Source organism: Anomaloglossus baeobatrachus, chromosome 1, assembly GCF_048569485.1.
Source record: "Anomaloglossus baeobatrachus isolate aAnoBae1 chromosome 1, aAnoBae1.hap1, whole genome shotgun sequence".
In the NCBI taxonomy this organism is placed as follows: domain Eukaryota; kingdom Metazoa; phylum Chordata; class Amphibia; order Anura; family Aromobatidae; genus Anomaloglossus; species Anomaloglossus baeobatrachus.
Window position 1 is genome coordinate 259,679,891 of NC_134353.1, and position 22,767 is coordinate 259,702,657.

Consider the following 22,767-nt stretch of genomic DNA (forward strand, 5'->3'; position numbering starts at 1 on the left):
CCATGATTTTCACTTACCGCCGCCCCCACCGGAAGTCACGTGACTTTCGGTGGTTGCCATTGTAGCACAGGGTCATGTGATGATGCCTGTAGCTAACATGACTCACTTCCTCTCAATGCCGGAATACAGCCGGCATTGAAAGTAAAGCACCGTATCTGCAGTTCTCAGCTCTGTATGTGAGATCTGCAGATAGTGCAGAGCGATGGGAGTGCTGATCGCTATAGCCCCTTAGGGGGACTAGTAAAATTAAAAAAGAAAAGTAAAAAAAAAAAGTTTACAAAAAAACAAAGTTCAAATCACCCCCCTTTCGCCCCATTGAAAATTAAAGGGTTAAAAAAATAAACAATATACACATTTGGTATCGCCGCGTTCAGAAATGCCCGATCTGTCAAAATATAAAATCAATTAATCTGATCAGTAAACGGCGTAGCAGCAAAAAAATTCCAAACTCCAAAATTGCGTTTTTTGGTCACTGCAAGTTTTACGCAAAATGCAATAACAGGTGATCAAAACGTAGGATCTGTGCAAAAATGGTACCATTAGAAACGTCAGATCGAGACGCAAAAATAAGCAGTCACTGAGCCATAGATCCCAAAAAATGAGAATGCTACGGGTTTCAGAAAATGGCGTAAAACGTGCGCCACTTTTATTGGACAAACTTTTTTTAACCCCTTAGATACAAGTAAATTTATACATGTTTGGTGTCGACAAACTTGCACCGACCTCAGGCATAACACCCACACATCAGTTTTACCACATAGTGAACATGGTGAATAAAATATCCCAAAAACTATTGGGCGATCACACTTTTTTTTTGCAGTTTTTTCACACTTGGAATTTTTTTTTGCCGTTTTCCAGTACACTATAAATTTATGATTTCATTTAAAAGTACAACTCGTCCCGCAAAAAACAAGCCCTCATATGGCAAGATTGACGGAATAATAAAAAAGTAACGGCTCTCGGAAGAAGGGGAGCAAAAAACAAAAACGGAAAGTGCCCGGGGGCTGAAGGGGTTAAACACATTATGCAAAATGCAGTAAAAATGTGTCAAAAATGCATGCTTTTTTGTGTTTTTGTTGCAGGTGCGTTTTTTGGGGCCAAAAACGCTGCATCTTTGTGGTTAAGAAAAGATGCAGTGTGTGAACATAGCCTAAGGGTGACAAAAATGCCACTCCATCACGCAGAATGTGATACAATTACGGTAAGCGATGAGGCCTTATGATATTCCAAAATATCTGGAACACCAGGCCCTCCATGCGCTCTAGAGCGCTTCAAGACGGAGTAGGAGAGCCTAGGCCTCGTGGTGCCTCAAACTTAGATGATAAAGCTTTAAGCCTAAGAAAGAGGGATATACGAAGATTAGATGGAAAACAAGAAGAAAAAATTCTGTATCACAGCTAGGGTTAAAAAAGGTTTCTTTAATTGAAATTTTTTTTTTGTAAAAAGACAAACCATAAACGGTCAGCAGATGGTGCTGAAGTTCTACAGCGGGATATCCTGCAACATAATGAAACAAACACTAAAAGGACTCGTAGTGTTTAAACTCACCAGTGGTGATAGTGCGGAAGCACTATAACACATCAACATATCAGTGTATATATATGAATCCAAACGTGGACCACGCTATCACCATTGGAGCGCAACATCAAAGGAGTCCTTACAAACATATTATACAAAATATTACAGCAGTATATACCTCGTATAGATAGAAGCGAACAGCACACTCCCTACATACATGCACGTTTCACAAGAAGGCGTATACCGAAACGTGCATGTATGTAGGGAGTGTGCTGGGCGCTTCTATCTATACGAGGTATATACTGCTTTAATATTTTGTATAATATGTTTGTAAGGACTCCTTTGATGATGCGCTCCATTGGTGATGGTATATATATACACTGATATGTTGATGTGTTATAGTGGTTCCGCACTATCACCACTGGTGAGTTTAAATGAGTCCTTTTAGTGTTTGTTCCATTATGTTGCAGCATTTCCCTCTGTAGAACTTCAGCGCCACCTGCTGACTGTTGTTAGTCTTTTTACAAAAACAATTTCAATAAAGAAACCTTTTTTAACCCTAGCTGTGATACAGAATTTTTTCTTCTTGTTTTGTATCTGTTTTCTGTATATAGCAAAATTTTGCTCCATGACTCATTGTCCACATCTATATACTCTAGTAAGTTGAGATGTGTTTTTTGTTTGCTTGTATAAACTGAAGAATAGATGGAATAGTCTGAAAAAGATAAAGTATCCTTGGTAAGACATCCATCTTCAGAATGTTAACCCTACCAAACCATGAAAACAAATCCAGGACCAGTTCAATAAATCCCCACGGAGGAGAGGTAAGAAATTAATAGTGCCGATCAGCTGGGATAATGATCCCTAAATATTTCATACGGTCACTTAACCTATTATCTACCAATGTCCTTTTTTTGGGACGCCTAATCTTTTGCTTCTAGCAACTAAGATTTTATAATTCGGTCCAATAATTATTATTTTAATTTATTAATTATTAATAATTATTAATAAAATAATTATAATTTGTCAAATTATGTTTCTGATTCATTAGGACCCAAATCATTAAAAATCTGTCATTTAATAAAAAAAGAAAATTGCTAATTGAGCAAGTAACGGGTTAAAGGGAAATGAAGAGCTAAGCAATAAGGCCTCTGCCCCCGATATATGAATATTAAGGATCTATGATTTAGAAATATTCACTTTACAGTTAGGGTATGTTCACACATCAGGTTTTTGCTGTGCAGCACAATCCGGCGCTTTGCGGGAAAAACGCATCCTTTTTTTTTTTTTTTTTTTGCCGCCGGGTGCGTTTTTTCCTCAGAGTTTTATTAGCGCCGGATTGTGCCGCATGTACTTGCGTTTGATCCGGTTTTTGCCGGATGTGGCAAAAATCGTCTCTCCGGCGGCCGCACAGGACGCAGAAAGGAACGTTTTTTTCCCAGCATCAAAAAACTGCATAACGCCGGGTGCGGCGCTGTGCGGCATGGTGCATAATGAAAGTCTATGCACGCCGGATACGGTGTCATGCGTCAAACGCCGGAAGCATGTACCGGATCCGGTTTTCACTTCTGAGCATGCCCAGAGGTGATATAAATTCATTGCTTGTCAGAAAATCAATCACTCACTCTCACTGGTCACCGGCGCTGCACGGCTGTCACAAAGCTCTGGCGGCTTCTCCTGATTTGAAAATGCCGACCGCCTATTATTCAATCTCGTATTCACTGCTTCCACCGGCGCCTATGATTGGTTGCAGTCAGACACGCCCCCACGCTGAGTGACAGCTGTCTCACAGCAACCAATCACAGCCGCCGGTGGGCGCGTCTATATCTTGCAGTAAAATAAATAATTAAAAAAAAAACGGCGTGCGGTCCCCCCCAATTTTGATACCAGCCAAGATAAAGCCACACGGCTGAAGGCTGGTATTCTCAGGATGGGGAGCTCCACGTTATTGGGAGCCCCCCAGCCTAAAAATATCAGCCAGCAGCCGCCCGGAATTGCCGCATCCATTAGATGCGACAGCCCTGGGACTCTATCCGGCTCATCCCAAATTGCCCTGGTGCGGTGGCAATCGGGGGTAATAAGGGGTTAATCATGGCAGGCGTCTGAGACATCCCCAATGATTAACCTGTAAGTGAAAGTAAATAAACACATACACTCAAAAAAATACTTTATTTGGAATAAAAGACAAAAAAACACCCCCTTTCACCATTTTATTAAAATCCCCAAATACCCCTCCAGGTCCGACGTAATCCACAGAGGTCCCACGACGATTTCAGCTCTGCTACATGAAGCTGACAGGAGCGGCAGTAGAACACCGTCGCTCTCTACAGCTCCACGCAGCAACTGAAGTGAACCTCTGTCAGCGGTGACGTCACCGAGGTAGTGCCGGGGCGTGCGCGGTGATGATGCGTGCGGGAGTGCCTGCGTGTGCGGTAATGATGCTTGCGGGAGTGCCCGCGTGTGCGGTGGTGATGCGTGCGGGAGTGCCTGCGTGTGCGGTGATGATGCGTGCTGTAGTTCCTGCGTGTGCGGTGATGATGCGTGCGGTAGTGCTGGTTTTTGTGCGGTGATGATGCGTGCGGTAGTGCCGGTGTTTGTGTGAAGATGATGCATGCGGTAGTGCCTGCGTGTGCGTTTTTGATGCGTGCGGTAGTGCCAGTGTTTGTGCGGTGATGATGCGTGCGGTAGTGCCTGCGCCTGCGTGTGCGGTGATGATGTGTGCGGTGATGATGCGTGCGGTAGTGCCTGCGTGTGTGGTGATGGTGATGGTGCGGGTGGTAGTGCCGGTTTTTGTGCGATGATGGTGGGGTCTCTCAGCATAAAGAGAGAAAAAGAAAGGATCCTTTTTTTTTTTTTTTTTTATTTTTTTTTTTTTTTTTTTTTTTACCGGATCCGTCGCATCAGTTTTTACACAATCTGAGACTGATCCGTTGCATCAGGCACAAACCGGAGTGTGCCTGGTTGGAAAAAACAACGGTTGTGTGAACTTAGCCTTCGATAATAAAGAGAAATGTTTAAATTCAGCTAAGATCACTGGAATGGAAATCCTAGGAGAAATGACCTATAGTAGGAGGTCATCCGCAAAAATGGACAATGTGTTTTTATTACCTATTGCAATCCCTAATATAGAAGGATTAGCTTTAAGAGCATTGGACAGTTTCTCCATAACCAAAATATAAAGAAGAAAGGACAGAGTACAACCCTGACGCATGCCATTAGGTATATTGAAGGGTTTAGAGAGACTGCAATTGACCCTAACTTGGGCCATAGGAGAGGTGTAAAGGCTACTCATCGTTGTCCCCAGAAAATCCCACCCCACCTCATTAAAAGCTTTCTCATCATCTAGAGACATTAGGCAGGATGGGATCTCCTGAGGGTGCACCCTCTCAATAATGGTCACGGTCTTGATTGTCTTATCCATGGCCTGCCTGCCCATAATGAAACCTACCTGTTCTTTATATATAATGCCCGCAATCTGGGGTTGAAACCTAAGAGCTAAGACTTGGAATATATGTTTAGATCTAAGTTACCGTAATTAATGAAATTAGTCAGAAGTTGTTACAATGTGTGTGGTCTTTATCTGCCTCAGGGATAACCATATTATGAGCTAGTAATGATTGCATGGGAAACTTCTTCCCCAATTCTATGGATTTAAAAGAGAGCAATAAAATTGGAGCCAAATGTTCCTTAAATGGCTTAAAGAATCTAGGAAAAAAAATGTCAGGACCTGGGCTCTTATTTCCTTTTAGATCGTTACTCACCCCCAAAACCTCATTCAACTGGAAATCGCTCTCCAACTCCTGTGATTGACATGTCTCTAAGGAGGGAGTAGCAAAATGATCCAGATAGGGTTAGAACACCTTTTTACTTCTATCGACTTCCTCCTTAGAGGATCCACCGATGTTATACAAAGTAGTGCAGTATAATCTAAAGTCCTCTAAAATGTCCAAAGGGGAATAAACCTGACTGTTGGAAAATTAATGTTCATAATATGTGTAAATATTCGGGGATGAAGAGCTCGAGAAAGCCACCTGCCGCACCTGTTGCCATATTCAAAATAGCCCTTAGGAATTTTGTCATGTAGACACAGGGATTTGCGATGTAATATTTGGAGGATTTGTTTCTGTACATCAAACATTTCCTTTTTAATGGCATGAGAGGGTCTGGTGGTGTTTAGTACATTTCAACTGGGCAAGAGAGGTAAAAAAATGTTCTAAGAACTTCTGACTTTTCTTCTTTTTAATTCTAGAGCTTTGAGTTATAAAAATCCCTCTAAAGACTTATTTACCTACAATAGCCCTCAGTCCAGTAGACCACTGCGCAACCAGCTCTGTCCTCACCTATTGTACCATCACCCATTCCCTGTAGACTGTGAGCCCTCGCGGGCAGGATCCTCTACTCCTATACCAGTCTGTTATGTACTGTTAATGATTGTTGTACGTATACCCTCTCTCACTTGTAAAGCGCCATGGAATAAATGGCGCTATAATAATAAATAATAATAATAATAATTTCTACACCTCCCATTTAATGATAGGACTGGTAGCGTCATTTTTGTGATTGGCAAAACAATGTTTGTATACACTCATTGATCTCTTTGCATGTTTGATCTCATAAAAAATAATTAAGTCTCCAACAGAAACTCCTTGTAGTATGGGAAGATACGCCAATTGACCCCAAAACTGGTGCGTGATCAGACCATAGAAATATCAATAGAACATGTGGGAGAAGTCCAATAGATTGAGAAATGAAAATATAATCTAGATGGCTATAAGTGTTGTGAATAACTTAGTGATGACTGAAGTATTTTTGACCCGGATGGAGTACACGCTAGAAGTCTACTAAGTGAAGCTTCACAAGTTGTTTCTTGATACTACGAAAAGGAAACATTACCTGCCCATCGAAGAATCAAAGGGAATATTAAAATCTCCTCCCAAGATGAGAGTAACCCTCAGTGAATTCAGCCAATGCCTGTAAGACTTTATTTCTAAATGGTTTTTGATCTTTGAGGAAAAATAGAAATTACAATGTTCTTTTTAGCAATAGACACTCTAAAGGTACCGTCACACATAACGAGATCGCTAGCGACATCACAGCTGAGTCACGGTTTCTGTGACACAGTAACGATCCCGTTAGCGATCTTGTTATGTGTGACACCTACCAGCGATCAGGCCCCTGCTGTGAGATCCGTAGTCGTTGCAGAATGGTCCAGGCCATTTTCTTCAAAGGCGATGTCCTGCTGGGCAGGACCCATCGCTGTGTTTGATACTGTGTGACTGCTGAGATCGTTATACAGGTGGCTACTGCAACCTGTATTGTTCCTGCATCGCTGGTAAGATGTGACTGTGTGACATCTCACCTGCGACCTCCCAGCGACTTACCTGCGATTCTTATCAGGTCGCATCGTTTTCGGGATCGCTGGTAAGTCGTTGTGTGTGACTGGGCCTAAAATGTATCTACCCTCCTAATCAGCCCTTGACTCCAGAGTCTGAAAGGGAAGACATTTGTGGAAAGCAATGGTAACCTTTTCATTTTATTGTTTGGATTAGTAGAATGGGACCAGATATTGTAGTACTTATTTAAGCACTTAAGAACAGATAAAAACTTTAAAGTGTGTTTCCTGATTCATAGCTATTGTGTAAAAAATACAATAGCCGCCTCTGTTTTCATAGGACTATTGAACTCCCTCGCATTAAAAGACGTAAATGTTATCTTGGCCATAATGAACATAGAAGGGAGGGAGATAGACCGGGTACAGACATGACAAACATGGGGAGACATAGTATAATGGAAGAGACACCGTCCGTGAGCCAAATTAAACTATTAAAACTTAGCAGGAGAACAGAGGACCTATTGACAGGCCCCGGTACCCAAGTGGGGTTGAGGAACCCATGAAGAGATGGCCTCTGCAAGAGACACAAATTACTCAAATAACCAATGTGGATGTAGTATACCCAACAGCAAAGACATAATATAGAGAAGAAAAGATTAGACAAGGAAAGGAGGAAAAGAAATTGATGATGGAGGAATAGATGCAAGAAAGAACCAAATATATAATTTATGATTATTCAGAGGCACCTCCCGGCAACCACCTATATACAACACTGATCAACACTAATAACAGCCGGATTGTAAGCCTAGTGAAGGCCACATATGCTAACCAGTCATCCTGTCATGGATCTCATGTTTCTGAGGTGACCGTCACGACAAGATCTCAGGCAAGATGGATAGGATTCCAGGGAGATCCCCAAATTCTGAAATAAAGCAGAGCAGCCATCCTTTTTTGCTATTAGCTGGAATGGGATCCCCCCCACCGGTAAAAGATACCTTGGTCTCAAAGTAATTGATTAAATGATTGTAATGTTCTTGGAGTGTATGCTGAGCAAGATCTGGGAGAATAACAATGTCACATCCTTCCAATTGGATATTCTTTTAGCCCTTGCAGTTTGCAGGATAGCTTTGTTTTCCTTGTAAAAATGGATATGGCAAACAACATCATGTGGTCTGGAAGCCATGGTGGATTTAGGACCAAGAGTTCTGTGAATTATGTCCATTTTAATTTCTGTTCTCCTTCCTCCCAAGTAAGCAATAAATAATAAGGTGTTAACCATTTTCTCCAGCATATGGGAAGGCATATCCTCAGACAGACCACAGCTATGGAGAATATAAGTATTAAAAGGCCCAAGATCTGAGTAATATGTTCACCTATAATGAGGTATTGTTCGTCAATTCTCTGATATAGTTAGGCTATGTGCGCACTTTGCTTTTTTACCTGCTTTTTCGCTGCTTTTTCAACTGCAGCGTTTTAATGCCAAAATGCATGTGTTCTGCTTTTCAAGCATAGTCTATGGGAATTTGGGATTTCTTGTGCGCACTATGCTGTTCAAAAACGCTGCTTTTTTGTTGCAGAAATTTAGGCAAAAACTCTGCCTTTTAAAGACGCAACATGTCAATTGTTTTTGCCATTTGCGTTTTAAACTACAAGTACATCGACGCAAAGTGAGCACATAGCCTAAAGCAGAGTTTTTGCCCAAATTTCTTTATCGTTCCTATGGGAGACCCAGACCATGGGTGTATAGCTACTGCCTCCGGAGGACACACAAAGTTACTACACTCAAAACGTGTAGCTCCTCCCTCCTAGCATATACACCCCCTGCTAGCCAGACCTAGCCAGTTTCATGCTTTGTGTCAGGAGGATCACACACACACATGCATCCTTTTTTGATTTTTCATTTTTTCTAAAGATTTGGAAGAAAAGCGGGTCCACTGGACCCCCGGCATGTCCCTTCACACCCCCCTGGCGGCGGTGCTGTTAAGGTTGACTTCAGGGCAGAAATCCCTTCATGCCGCGCTCCTTCAACATCCCTTAGGGGCTCTGGCTTGAAGTTAGAGCCAACACGGTTCTCACTGCCTTGCAGGAGACCGGCCTCCATCCGCAGCCCTTTGGCAGGACCCTGCTGGACATAGCACTGGACCCCCACCCCACCAGGGACTGGACCCTGCGTCTCAAAGCTAAGTATAGAGACGTTATTTAAGGGTCCTTCTGCAATGTGGGGCACTTTTATTGGTGGGACAGTGATTTTCTTTGATAACGCTGCTTTTTAATGTGTTTCCGGCCGGTTCCACAGTTTTTACTGAGAACCGCGCCAATGATGCCTGATTGTCGGCCGCGTGCATAACTCTAGGCCCCGGCTTCAGCCGCGGCCTAGTTTCGTTATTGTTCCCCTGCATGTCAGTCATGCAGGGGGACACTGCAGCGCCGCCCGCCGGCCGCCCTGCACAGGGGGGGACACTCCTTGTTGAGGAGCTGATTCCCTCCCCTGTACATCTCCTTAGCCCTCCGTTCCCGCTCCTGCGTTAACCCCCGCCCCCCCCTCACTCTGGCGCCATTTTCTCAGCGTTCTTAGTACGCTGATCGGCGATGGCTGCTCTGCAGTGCAGAGGGGGGGGATATCTGGCTGGGGGTCCAGGCTTGGAACCCGGGGGGGCACTCACAATAGCGGCCTGATCAGTCACAACCTCTGGTTGTGCACTTTTTATACACTATCAGGGCATTCTGAAGGGGTTAATTCTTTATTACAGAACCTCTTCCTCAGCAGCATGTCTCACTAGGAGCAAAGCTCCAAGGCTGTAATATTGCCTGAACCGGCATAGATCATACTGTAATGGTTCTTATGTGGTGGTGCCTCAGCCTGGAGTCTTCCCCAGGCTGAACCCCTGTCTTGGGTATTCTAGACAGAGCCCCCACCTCTGCAGCAGGTCTCACAGAGCGAGGCTGCAGGCTGTTTTTATTATCCACTGCTGGTAGTCTCGTACGGCTCGAGCTCCTAACCACTGTGGCCCCTCAGCTTGGGGGCTCATTCATGGTCCCCCCAGCTGCTCCGGGTTCGGTGGCTGACCCCTGGGGGAATCTGTTTTCCAGGGGTCGGCTGTCCCGGCATCTGCTGAGCATGCAGCCCCCTTCTCAGGGCGTTTTCTGCTTGCTCAGCAAAGCTCACAGACCCCGTCCTCCTGACAGGGAGACGCAGGGTCCCCTGTCCTCCCCGTCCCGCAGCTCTGATACGAGCTGACTCACTGGACGAGGAGGATGTCTCTACCAGGGGCTCGGACGCTACTTTAGGTACTTTGATCCGTCCGTAGGTGACGCGGATGCGGATAATTGGATTGTGTCCATTATTCTATTGGGCCTCCATCCGCCGGTATCAGGGCAGTATTCCCCGCTGGCAGAAATGCATCAGTATACCTTTAACAAGACGAAGAGTGTGTTCCTTAACCACTCCAGTTTTCAGCCCGCTGCGTCCAAGCCCACAGCCTATCCTGCAGATCCCACAGCGGGATTCTGCTGCCTGTTTTCCCTCCCATCGGAGGTGATCAAGGAGTGTACTCATTCGCCAAGGGTGGCCACTCCGGTGTCTAGACTTTTAGCCCGGATAGTTGTATCAGTGGCTGACGGCACCTCTATAAGGATCCCACGGTACATTAATTTTGTACTGGACCTCAATCCGCCGGAGTTACCTTATCTAGGTGAACACAACGTGTGTTCCTTAACCACTCCAGTTTTCAGGCCCCTGTGACCAGCCCAGAGTCCGCTCTGACAGTCGCTTCCTATGAAGCGTGATTCTGAGGACTGTTTTTCCCATGTCCAATGGTAGTCAAGAGGTGGGCTCATTCACCTCAGGTGGCTCAGCCCGGACCGTTATGTCAGTGGCTGATGACTCCTCAGAGGAGAGGCATTCCCTCATAGGGACTCTATGCCCAAGACGGTTGCCTGAACTTCCAGACTTCAGTCTTTTCATCCTCTGCCAAGTCTGCCATGCGGGACACCGCACGGCGGTGGTTTTGACTACTTTCCTCGCTATCCGCAGGCTCCTGTTCGGAAATAGAAGGCAGATGCCTCTATAGAGGTTCCTTCCTGGGCTCCCCTTTGGGGGGACCAGTCTCTTCGGAACCAACTGGATGACATTTAGGAAACTCTCGGAGGGGAGAGTTCTTCCTTGCCACCAACAGGGTACCTGTCCAGGGCAGGAATCAGTTGAGGTTTCGGTGGTTCCGTTCCTCCATCTGATCGTCCTCTAGCTCGGCCTAGGTTCATAGAACCAATTGGCTTGAAGCTGCGTCTTCAAAAGACCGCAGGAGATGCTGCCACTCAGTCAGCTTCCTCCGGGCTATCTAGCCGCCAACCTCCTCCTGGTCGGTGGCAGGTTCTCTCCACTTGGCGACGTATGGTTCTAACACGTCTCCGTTCAGTGGGGGCGGGATTATATCTCCCATGGCTACGGGATGGAATTCTGTCCACCCGCCAAACAGATTTTTTCTGTCACCTCCTTCCGGCTCCAAGACTTCTCAGGCCGTGGCATTTCTTGCAGGCCAATGGAGTAATTGTACCGGTTCCCGACTAGGAACGGTTCTGAGATTTTTGTTTAAATCTATGTCTAGTCCCCGAACAGGGCGGTGCCTTCCGACCTGGATCTTAGCTTTTCAAGCATGGTCAGGTGTGGCGTTTTCACATGGAGTCTCAGTCTTGTTCCGTGTGTTTTTTCACCGGATCAATCAAGAACCCAAGGAGATTCCCTAGCAGCCATCGGCATTGGAGATGCCTTTCTGCAGGGGTCAATCGCAGTTTCACACCAGCGTTGACTACGTTTTGCCATCGGAGTGGTCCAATTTGTGGCTCTTCCCTTAGGGTTAGCCACGGCCTCTCGAGTATTCTCATGGGGCTGCTGTGATTAGGGTCCTGCACCCCTAGGGATTGGCAGTGATCGTTTGTCCTGGACGGCCTTCTTCGGGGCTTCATCCAGTGCAGACTCTTAGCAGAGTACTTCGCTTACTCTCGCCACTCTAACCTATTCGGGTGGCTTGTCATTCTGTTCAAGTCCACTCTGAATTCGAACCAGAGGTTCTCAGGGACGCAATTCGAGACTGTCGGCTCTTGTGAAGCCGCTCTTAGTCGCTCAGTAGTCTCTCCGCTGGCGGTCGACGTCATTCTATCAGACACCAAATACAGGTGCTGGTCAGACGGTGGCGTCAATGGAAGCGATTCCTTGCCCAGTTTCTCCTGCGTCCTCTGAGACTGGATGTTTCCCGCTGTACACGCGAACTCCCTCCTTCCACGGGGTTGTGGTTTTGCCACTGACCGGGGGCTCGTTTGCAGTGGTGGTTTCGGCCACTCTGTCTCGGGGACGCTCCTTCCTGCCCCCGTCCCGGGTGATCCTCACCAGGGTGCTGGTCTTTCCGCCTTGGGAGCAGTATATCCCCACCGCGGAGCGCAGGGCGCTTGGACTCTGTCCGAATCAGCCCTCTAGATCAATGGGCTGGAAATCAGAGCTGTATTCTAGCTCTCTAAGCCTTCACCATCTTTGGGCGGCTAGGCACATTCGAGTTCAGTCGGATAACGTGACAGCGTTTTCCTACATCATCTTCCAGAGCGGGACACTCAGCCGCCTGGCAATCTTAGCGCCTCAACATCCTTCAGTGGACAAGGGACTCCTAGTCCACCGTAGCCGCAGCCCACATCCTATGTCAAGACTGCGAGGCAAACTATTTCAGCTGTCCAACCGTGGTCCACAATCCTCAGGTTTTGCAGTAGACACACTGGTTCATATTTGATCCCAGCTTCGTCTCTACCTCTTGCCCAGAGTCCTGCGCAAGATCAGTAAAAAAGGGGGCCGTCGGGTCATTCTCTTACTCCAGACTGACCCAGGCAGGCTTGGTATCCTGACCTGCTCCTTTTGTCCGTTGGGTTGCCATGGCATCTTCCGGACCGTTCAGACTTTTTCTCAAAGGTCCGGTTTTTCCGTCAGAATTCTGGATTCTCAGATTGACGGCGTAGCTATTGAGTCCTGGATCTTGGCGACTTCTGGTATCCTTCCTGAAGTTGTCTTCCGCTATGACTCGAGCTCCAAGGTGTCCTTGGACCTTTTTAGCCTTGCCGACCCTCCTGTCCCTTCCACAGTCCGGTCTACAGCTAGGACTATCCCTCATTAACGGACAGGTCTCGGCTCTGTCAGTATCTGCCAGCGGCGTATTGTCCGGCTGGCTCCGGTGCGCCCCTTTAAGGGCGCGTCTCACATCGTTCCGCCTTTCCGGCGGCCTATGGAGCCTTGGGACCTTAATCCGGTCCTCCCGGTTCCCGGAAACCCCCCTTTGCGCCTCTTAGGGAGGTTTCTTTGTTTCATCTCTCACAGAAAGTAGTCTTTCTAGTGGCTATAATTTCCCGCCAGGGAGTTCTGGCTGCACTCTCTGAGTAACCCCCTTCTTGGTCTTTTGCATCAAGACAAGGTGGTCTCCGTCCGATTCCGGACTTTTTTCCCTAAGGTGGTTATAGCTTCCACCTTATCCGGGGCAATTTTCCTGCCTTCATTTTGTCCGGCTCCTGTTCATCGCTTTGAGGAAGCGTTGCATATCCTGGATCTGGTCCGGGCCCCCCGGATCTATGTGTCTCGCACCGCCGTTATTAGGCGGTGCACCTCTCTCTCTCTGGTACTGACTGCTAGTCAGCGTAGCGGTCTCTCGGCATCTAAGCCGACCCTGGTTCGTTGGCTTAGGTCGGCCATTTCCGAGGCCTACAAGTGTACTCAAGTACCTTCCCCGCCGGGGATCAGAGCACATTTGATCAGACCTGTCGGTGCCTTTTGGGTTTTCAGGCACCAGGCTACGGCTCAGTAGGTCTGTCAGACTGCAGCTCGAATTAGTCTGCATACTTTTTCGAAGCTCTATCCAAGGCATGCTCTTGCTTTGGCAGACGCGGGCTTCGGCAGACGCATCTTTCAGGCGTCTGTCGCCCATTTGTGAAGTTGGGTTTTCCTGCTTCTCAGTTGTCTGTTTATTCCCACCCATGGACTGCTTTAGGACGTCCCATGGTCTGGGTCTCCCATAGGAACGATAAAGAAAAAGAGAATTTTTTACTTACCGTAAATTCTTTTTCTTATAGTTCCGTCATGGGAGACCCAGCACCCTCCCTATTGCCTGTTGGCAGGTTTCTTGTTCCGTGTGTCTTCACCGGCTGTTATTGTTGTAGACAGAGGTTCCGGTTCTGCCGGATTTTACTCCGTCTCTTCTTGTGGGTGGATGTCCTCCTTCAGCTTTTGCACTAAACTGGCTAGGTCTGGCTAGCAGGGGGTGTATATGCTAGGAGGGAGGAGCTACACGTTTTCAGTGTAGTAACTTTGTGTGTCCTCCGGAGGCAGTAGCTATACACCCATGGTCTGGGTCTCCCATGACGGAACTATAAGAAAAAGAATTTACGGTAAGTAACAAAATTCTCTTTTTCTGCCACAAAAACACAGCGTTTTAAACAGCATAGTGCGCACAAGAAATTCCAAATTCCCATAGACTTTGCTTGAAAAGCAGAACGCATGCATTTTGGCATTAAAATGCTGCAGTTGAAAAAGCAGGTAAAAAAGCAAAGTGTGCACATAGCCTTATGCTGTGTCAGTTTCTGCATCATCTGCTCTGTTGCCCACTTGCGTAATGTCCTGCTTCACAGAATCTATGGCGCTAGCCTGAGTATCATTAGCCTGTCTAACATGGCCCCTAAATGTTGCTTTTAATTTTTTAATTGGCCTGAAAATTCTATGGAAAGGAAATAATCACTTGCATGATCAACATGGTGCCCTTAGCTGTTTCACTTGACTAGTGGCTACTAACTTTTGCTTTTTGACACCTTAAAGGTAATCTCTCACCAGGATTTTGCAATGTAACCTGAGGCCCACATGCTGGGAGGGTTAAAAAAGTAAAAACATCTATGTTTCTCTTATCTGTGTGAGCTATTGTTTACTCATTCAAATGGGTTAATTGCTCTATGATTTAACATCACAGCAGGGGGTGGTGTGCTGAGGAGTCACACCACCCCCTGCTGTGATTGACACCTCATAGTCAATGCACAATCTCTATTGAGAGCCTAGTGTGGGCGGGGACATCTCCCAGCTCTGCTTCACTCAATTCTGAGATAGTCAGAAGGGCTGCACACAGTGATCTAAGATAACCATGGTTAGTTTCAGAATCTCTTTGCCTACATTATGCTGCTCTCAGATGAAGTAGCTTTTCCCGTTTTTTTAAAATCACCTCTGCTTGCTTGGTGACTAGAAACATTCTCACTTTAGCGATACCTTCATCTCAGCCCTTCATGTCCAAGATGGAAATTCCTATCTTCCTTCAGTGGTATTATGGAAACAGTCGAGTGCGATATATAAAGCCGATAGAAGTGAAATACAAGTTACAGAAACAGCAGAGCACTGCCCGCTTGTCTAGTTCTTAAAGTATAAACAGGTATTTCCTTCTCACTCATAAATGGCAAGATGAGAATACCCCTTTAACATTCAGAGGATGAATAATGCCCCCATGGATTAGTTGTGGGTATCCAGAATTAGGGAAAAAGTCTCTCTTCTTTCTAGGAATAAATTGTACTCTGCGGTCACTAGATAAAGGAGAAAGAGCAGACTTTTCTTTCTATTCTTGGTATAATGGAATTGCCTCACACTCCTTACACTAATGGCTTTCTTGTTTGGGAAGCCTTATATCTAGCATCGCAGGGTGTCAGAGACATGGCGGCATGGTTTTGAGTGCTATGATGAAGAGCTAACGTTGTGTGAGTCTTCTGTCCTGTTTGCTGTGATTTCCTGCCTGTCTGACTTCTCTTGTACTTTCTATAATTTGCAGGCATGCAGTATGCTGGATATGTCAATAATCAAGCTAACTGTGCACCAACTCCCTTGTCATCCAGCTCAGATGATGAGGAAGAGGAGGAGGAGGATGAGGAAGCAGGTCTGCTTCAGCTTTTTTTTTTACAAACCTAATCATTAACATCATCTCTTCTGTGACATGGCTGTGTCTAACATACTGCAATATTTCCATGGCTGAACCTGAATGCAATCTGAGCTCATGTTGGTACTTTATTTCTCATCAGTTTCTCTACTCTAGTCCACGTTGGCATGATGGTGGAACAAGGAAACCATGTTGGCATTTTCAGATTACTATTACAAACTTCCTCGGAAGACCACTATACCAAAAAAAATGCAGATTTTTCTTCATATTGCTGAAACGAGTTTTCCAGTTTATGATGTAATTGTATGTCAAGGTTGCAGATGATTTCCGCAAATCCGGTATACAGTTACATCAGAGAGTTGTGCCCTTACCCTTCCACAGCATGAGTTTCCTATTGTAAACAGTGGAACTCCTGCTCTGTCTGATTTGACCAGAAAATGTCCTAATTTAGCCTTTAAACCCCTCACATGCCCCTGTCAGTAGTGAAAGCGGCAAGTGAAGGATTTGACAAAGGTACCTTTGTCAGCGCATTGGCATCCTCACAGTTGTAATGGTAAGTACAAGGGCTCAGAAAAGCCTCCATGTCTGCCATATTCCCCAGCCTACCAGATCCTGCCAAGGATGGAGCATGACTAGAAAAACTTGTCTGTCGAACCTTGATCAGTTAAATAATGCACTGTAGCACATGAGTGCGTACTTGCCAGTTACAATCTTCTTCATTTTCTGCTTTTCGTGACCTGTCAGATCACTCCAATGTTAATTGGACAAGTCAGGGATGGATGACTTCTCAATTTAAAGAGGAGGTTCACAAGTCTGCAATAGTGGCCACATCTCTTTAAAGGGAACCTGTCATCACCTTTTTTTGGCTATAAGCTGCGGCCACCACCATAGGGCTGTTATATACAGCATTCTAACATTCTGTATATAGGAGCCCAGGCCGCTGTGACTACATAAAAAACACTTTAGAATACTTACCCAACGATCCCGCTGCGGTGGAATTGGGTCACGGAGGCTTCTCCGGCGCCGCCTCTTTCAGCGATCTTCGTCTTCCTTTTTCTGAAGCCTGTGTGCATGACTCGTCTACGTCATACACACTCGCCGTTCCTGCGCAAGCGCACTACAATACTTTGATCTTCCCTGCTCAGGGCAGATCAAAGTGCGCCTGCTCAGGACCTAAATGCCGGCGAGTGTGGATGACGTCGGACGCGTCATGCACCCCGGCTTCAGAAGGAGGAGGACGAAGATGGCCGAAAGAGCCGGCGTTGGACAACGGAGACGCCTCCGTGACCCAATTCCACCGCAGCGCGACCGTTGGGTAAGTATTATAAAGTGTTTTTTATGTAGTCACAGCGGCCTGGGCTCTTATATACAGCATATTAGAATGCTGTATATAAGAGCCCGGTGGGGGTGGCCGCAGCTTAGAGCCAAAAAAAGTGGTGACAGGTTCTCTTTAAAACTGATAGGGAAGGCTTTTTCTAAATACAGTACCTTGTTCAGCTAATTCTGCCTCTGAGCAGTGTTATCGCGATCCACTCATCACTGCTTCCTTGGGGTTGACATTCACCCAGTTTTACTGGAGTCTTTAACAATAACTGTTTCACACTACACAACCAGGAAGAGTCGCCATTCAGGAGCCTAGGAAAGGCGTAATTGTAGGCATGGCAGCCATAATAATCATGTATGTGGGCATCACCATGAAATGCTTTCATACAGAACATTTACTTGACATCTTTGTGAAACGTTCCCTGTTTTCCTTCTTTTTCTTGTTGGTGTTTGCAGACTTTTTATGGAAAGTGAACAGTATTTTCATACATAAGAACATCATTTTATATAATAGATTCTTTTAATTTCCAGCATCACATATTCAGTATTATGGAAAAATGTATTGTACTACTATAAATATATAGCTATTTTATGCAGTGGAACCTTGGATTATGAGCATAATTGGTTCCGGGAGTGAGCTCTTAAACCAAGTTACTCTTATATCAAAGCGAATTTTCCCATAGGAAATAATTGAAACGAAGACAATTCATTCTAGAACCCAAAAATATGCACTGTATTTATATAAATTTATTACAGTAACAAACTAATGTACTTTGTTCCTATAAAATTATTACAGTACACTAATACAAAATGCTGTACAGTAAAAAACAAAACAAATTTAACTGCACGTTAGCGTGTAATAGAATTGTTGGAGTGCCGAAGGTAATATAGAGAGAAAAAATGATGTATAAATATGAAAACCTTTATTCTAGCACAATACACAAAAAACACACCCCAAATCTGTTCTCCCCAAAATAAGGGCAGAACTAAGCCAAATGTAAGGTAGGAATACTGATTACAGTACAAGCAATGTGCTGTACTGGCTAGCAGAAAGAAAGTACAGTACTGTATCCACAAATGCAAATTGATAGACATACTATATAGTATATACTGTGCTGTACATGGTATGCTGGGTATGGTATACATTACATATGTAATGTGTTACCTATAGAGCGGGTCAGAGCACGGTGAAAGGACACTGAGTATTTGCTCTTCTTGCAAAGCATTGCTCTTAAACCAAGTTACAATGTTTAAAAAGCTTTGCTTGTCTTGCAAGTTGCTCTCAAACCAAGTTACTCTTAATACAAGGTTCCACTGTAAATGGATTTTTTTTTTTTTTTTTTTTTTTTTTGTCTGCCTCTTAAAGATGCACCATATAGTGGCAAACTTTACAGTTTGAAAGAGTCTGTCTGCCTCCAAGCTCAAATGAAGCTTTCTTTATCGTTCCTTCCATGGGAGACCCAAACCATGGGTGTATAGCTAGCGCCTCCGGAGGACACACAAAGCACTACACTCAAACGTGTAGCTCCTCCCTCCGGGCTATATACACCCCCTGGATGACAATCTACCCAGTTCAACGCTTTGTGTTCCAGGAGGATCACACACATTTTCATTTCCTGATATTTTTATTTTAATTTTTAAAGATTTGGAAGAAAAGCGGGTCCAGTCTGGACTCCCGGCATGTCCCTTCACGCTCCACTCTGTGGGGTGCTGTTAAGGTTGATTTTAATAAGGCTGGAGCCTTCACATGCCGAGCTCCTTTGCATCCTCTGTCGAGGCTCTGTTTGAAGTGGGAGCCATCACGGTCCTCTCTGCTTGCAGAAGACCGGTCTCCATCCGCAGCCCTGTCTGGTCCCTGCTGGAAGGAGCGTTAACCCCCACTCAGGGACATGGCCCTGCGTCTCAAAGCTAAGTATTGAGACGTTTTTTCAGGGGTCCCGGGTACTTTTAATAGGGGGACAGTATGTGCCTTAGCGTTACTGTTAATTTCGGCCGGTTCTGGGAATTTCCCATGAGAACCGCGCCGACGGTGCCTGCTCGTCGGACGCACTTTAAAATCTAGGCCCCGGCTTCAGTTTGGGCCTAGTTTCGTTTTTGGCTTCTTCTGCATGTTTTGCATACAGCGCCGCCCACCGCCCGACCAGCAGAGGGGAGGGCACTCCTCTCTAGGGAGATGTCCCCTCCCCTGTCTACCTCCCTGTGTCTCTCTGCCCTCTGTTTTTCCCGCTCCTGGGCTTATACACGCCCCCCCTCCTTCTCCCAGCGCCATTTTCTCAGCGTTTCTTACACTGGGAAGCGCTGGATGCTGCAGCTGCATACTATCTGGAAGGCTGACACTTCACAGGGGAGCGGTGAAATCCGGAGGACACACAGAGAGCAGGGCTGGTAAGCCACAACCTCTGGTTGTGGACTTTTATTACACTCTCAGGCTTTCTACAGGAGTGTGTTTTGGCTGCAGAACTTCCTCCACAGCAGCATGCCTGTCACTAGGAGCAAGGCTGCAAACATGTATGCTATATGCACTGCGTGCAAGCTCATTCTGCCAGAGCCAAGCACATACCCACATTGTGATGCCTGTGCTAATATGGTTGTGTCTCAGCCTGGAGCCTCCGCAGGGGTCCCTCCGGCTGCTCCGGCCCCGGTGGCTGAGCCCCCGGCTTGGGTAGCATCCTTTTCACAAGCTCTTTCCAAGTCGTTTGCCGATTCCATGGGGCAGCTGTCCCGGACGCTGCTGTCTATGCATCAGCCTCCCTCTCAGGGTGTCTCTGCGGCTCCGAGCTCTGCAGAGCCCTCAGAGCATGTCCTAGGACCTCGTCCCCCTAAACGGAGACGCACGGACCATTCTCCTTCCTCGTCCCACGGCTCTGATTTACAAGCCGAGGTGCAGGGCGAGGAGGATTCACTTACTGTGGGCTCAGACTCTGCCTCTATGTACCCCATTGACTTGTCTGAGGGTGATGCGGATGTTAGTGACCTGATTGCGTCCATTAACTCCGTACTGAACCTCAACCCACATGAGTCAGAGGAACAACCCTCTCTGGTAGAGGTACACCAGTTTACCTCTCCTAAGAAACCTAGGAGTATGTTTTTTAACCACTCCAGCTTTCAGACAACCGTTAACAAGCCCAGGGCCTGTCCTGACAAACGTTTTCCGAAACGTAGTTCAGATGACCGTTTCCCTTTTCCACCGGAGGTGGTTAAGGACTGGGCCCAGTCCCCAAAGGTAGACCCTCCAGTGTCCAGAATCTCAGCCCGCACAGTCGTTGCTGTGGCTGACGGCACTTCTCTTAAGGACCCCACTGACCGCCAGGTTGACCTTCTGGCGAAGTCTGTATTTGAGGCGGCAGGAGCCTCCTTCTCCCCGTCTTTTGCGGCAGTGTGGGCTCTTAAGGCTATCTCTGCCTCTCTGGCGGAGATTCATTCCCTCTCCAGGGACTCTATTCCTGAGATGGATGCCTTAACTTCTCAAGCTTCGGCTTTTGCATCCTACGCCATGTCTGCCATCCTGGAGGCTTCTCACCGCACGGCAGTGGCCTCCGCTAACTCCCTCGCGATCCGCAGGATCTTGTGGCTTCGAGAGTGGAAAGCGGACGCTTCCTCTAAGAAGTACCTTGCGAGTCTCCCTTTTACTGGGTCCCGGCTGTTTGGGGAACAGCTTGATGACATAATTAAGGAAGCTACTGGCGGGAAGAGTACTTCCTTGCCACAAGCTAAAGCCAAGAAACCTGCCCAGGGCAGGAACCAATCGAGGTTTCGTTCCTTTCGTTCCTCTAACTGGTCATCCTCTAAGCCCTCGGCCTCGTCCACTACCGCCAAGGATCGTAAATCCAACTGGCGCGCAAAGCCGCGTCCTCAAAAGAACGGAGGAGCCGCTGCCACCAAGGCAGCCTCCGCATGACTATCTGGCCGTGCCAGCAAAGTCCTTGGTCGGTGGCAGGCTCTCCCACTTTGGCGACGTGTGGTTGCAACACGTCTCCGATCAGTGGGTGCGGGATATCATCACCCACGGCTACAGGATACCTTTTTCTTCCAGCCCGCCAAACAGATTTTTTCTGTCCACCCCCCCCCTGCTTCAAAGCCGTCGCCTTCTCTCAGGCCGTGGCATCCCTGCAGGCCAACGGTGTAATTGTTCCGGTCCCCGCCCGGGAACGGTTCAGCGGTTTCTACTCAAACCTCTTTCTAGTCCCCAAAAAGGACGGTTCCTCCCGACCCATCCTGGATCTCAAGCTTCTCAACAAGCATGTTCAGGTGCGGCACTTTCGCATGGAATCTCTGAGATCGGTCATTGCCTCAATGACCCAGGGAGATTTTCTGGCATCCATCGACATCAGAGATGCCTATCTGCATGTGCCTATTGCGGTCTCACACCAGCGCTGGCTACGCTTTGCAATCGGAGAGGAACATTTCCAGTTCGTGGCTCTTCCCTTTGGCTTAGCCACGGCCCCTCGAGTGTTCACCAAGGTCATGGCAGCAGTGGTTGCGGTCCTGCACCTCCAGGGATTGGCAGTGATTCCTTACCTGGACGACCTTCTAGTCAAGGCCTCATCCAGTGTAGACTGCCAGCGGAGTGTCTCTCTCACTGTCACCACGCTAATTCAGTTCGGGTGGCTTGTCAACCTCCCCAAGTCGACTCTGACCCCGACCCAGGTACTTTTGTACCTAGGGATGCAATTCGAGACTCTGCCGGCACTTGTCAAGTTGCCCTTAGTCAAACAGCAGTCCCTTCGTCTGGCGGTGCGCTCTCTGCTGAGGCACCGCCGTCATTCCATCAGACACCTCATGCAGGTGCTGGGTCAGATGGTGGCGTCCATGGAAGCGGTTCCCTTTGCCCAGTTCCATCTGCGTCCCTTGCAGCTGGACATTCTCCGCTGTTGGGACAAGCGGATCTCTTCTTTGGACAGGCTGGTGGCTCTGTCATCACAGGCCAGGAACTCCCTTCAGTGGTGGCTTCAGCCCCTCTCCCTTTCACAGGGACGTTCCTTCCTGACTCCGTCCTGGGTGATCCTCACCACGGATGCCAGTCTCTCCGGCTGGGGAGCGGTATTTCTCCATCACCGAGCACAGGGCACTTGGACTCCGTCCGAATCAGCCCTCCCGATCAATGTGCTGGAAATCAGAGCTGTGTTTCTAGCTCTCCTAGACTTTCACCACCTATTGGCGGGCAAGCACATTCGGGTTCAGTCGGACAACGCGACAGCGGTTGCCTACATCAATCACCAGGGCGGAACTCACAGCCGTCTGGCGATGTTGGAGGTTCAACGAATCCTCCAGTGGACGGAGGACTCCAGGTCCACCATATCAGCAGTCCACATCCCAGGCGTGGAAAACTGGGAGGCCGATTATCTCAGCCGTCAAGCCGTGGACGGCGGCGAGTGGGCCCTGCATCCGTCAGTGTTCAGATCAATCTGCCGCAAGTGGGGCACTCCGGAAGTAGATCTAATGGCTTCCCGGCACAACAACAAGGTTCCGGTTTACGTGGCTCGCTCCCACGATCCTCAGGCCTTCGCAGCAGACGCACTGGTTCAGGATTGGTCTCAGTTCAGTCTGGCCTATGTGTTTCCCCCTCTAGCGCTCTTGCCCAGGGTTCTGCGCAAGATCCGAATGGAGGGCCGTCGAGTCATACTCATTGCTCCGGACTGGCCCAGGCGAGCCTGGTACCCAGAT

General features: G+C 47.3%; 1 protein-coding gene across 3 annotated transcripts in view; it reads left to right on the forward strand.

Moving 5' to 3' along the window:
• The window catches only part of SEC24B (SEC24 homolog B, COPII component), a 153,133-nt gene that overhangs the window by 27,723 nt on the left and 102,643 nt on the right, over positions 1 to 22,767 (forward strand). For 2 of the 3 annotated variants that reach the window (XM_075349283.1, XM_075349292.1), the window contains exon 4: positions 15,676 to 15,780. The exons of the other annotated variant lie outside the window; for it this stretch is intronic. In XM_075349283.1, coding sequence (XP_075205398.1) covers positions 15,676 to 15,780 — 105 coding nt within the window. The remainder of the gene's footprint in view (positions 1 to 15,675; positions 15,781 to 22,767) is intronic. 3 annotated transcript variants of the gene reach the window in all.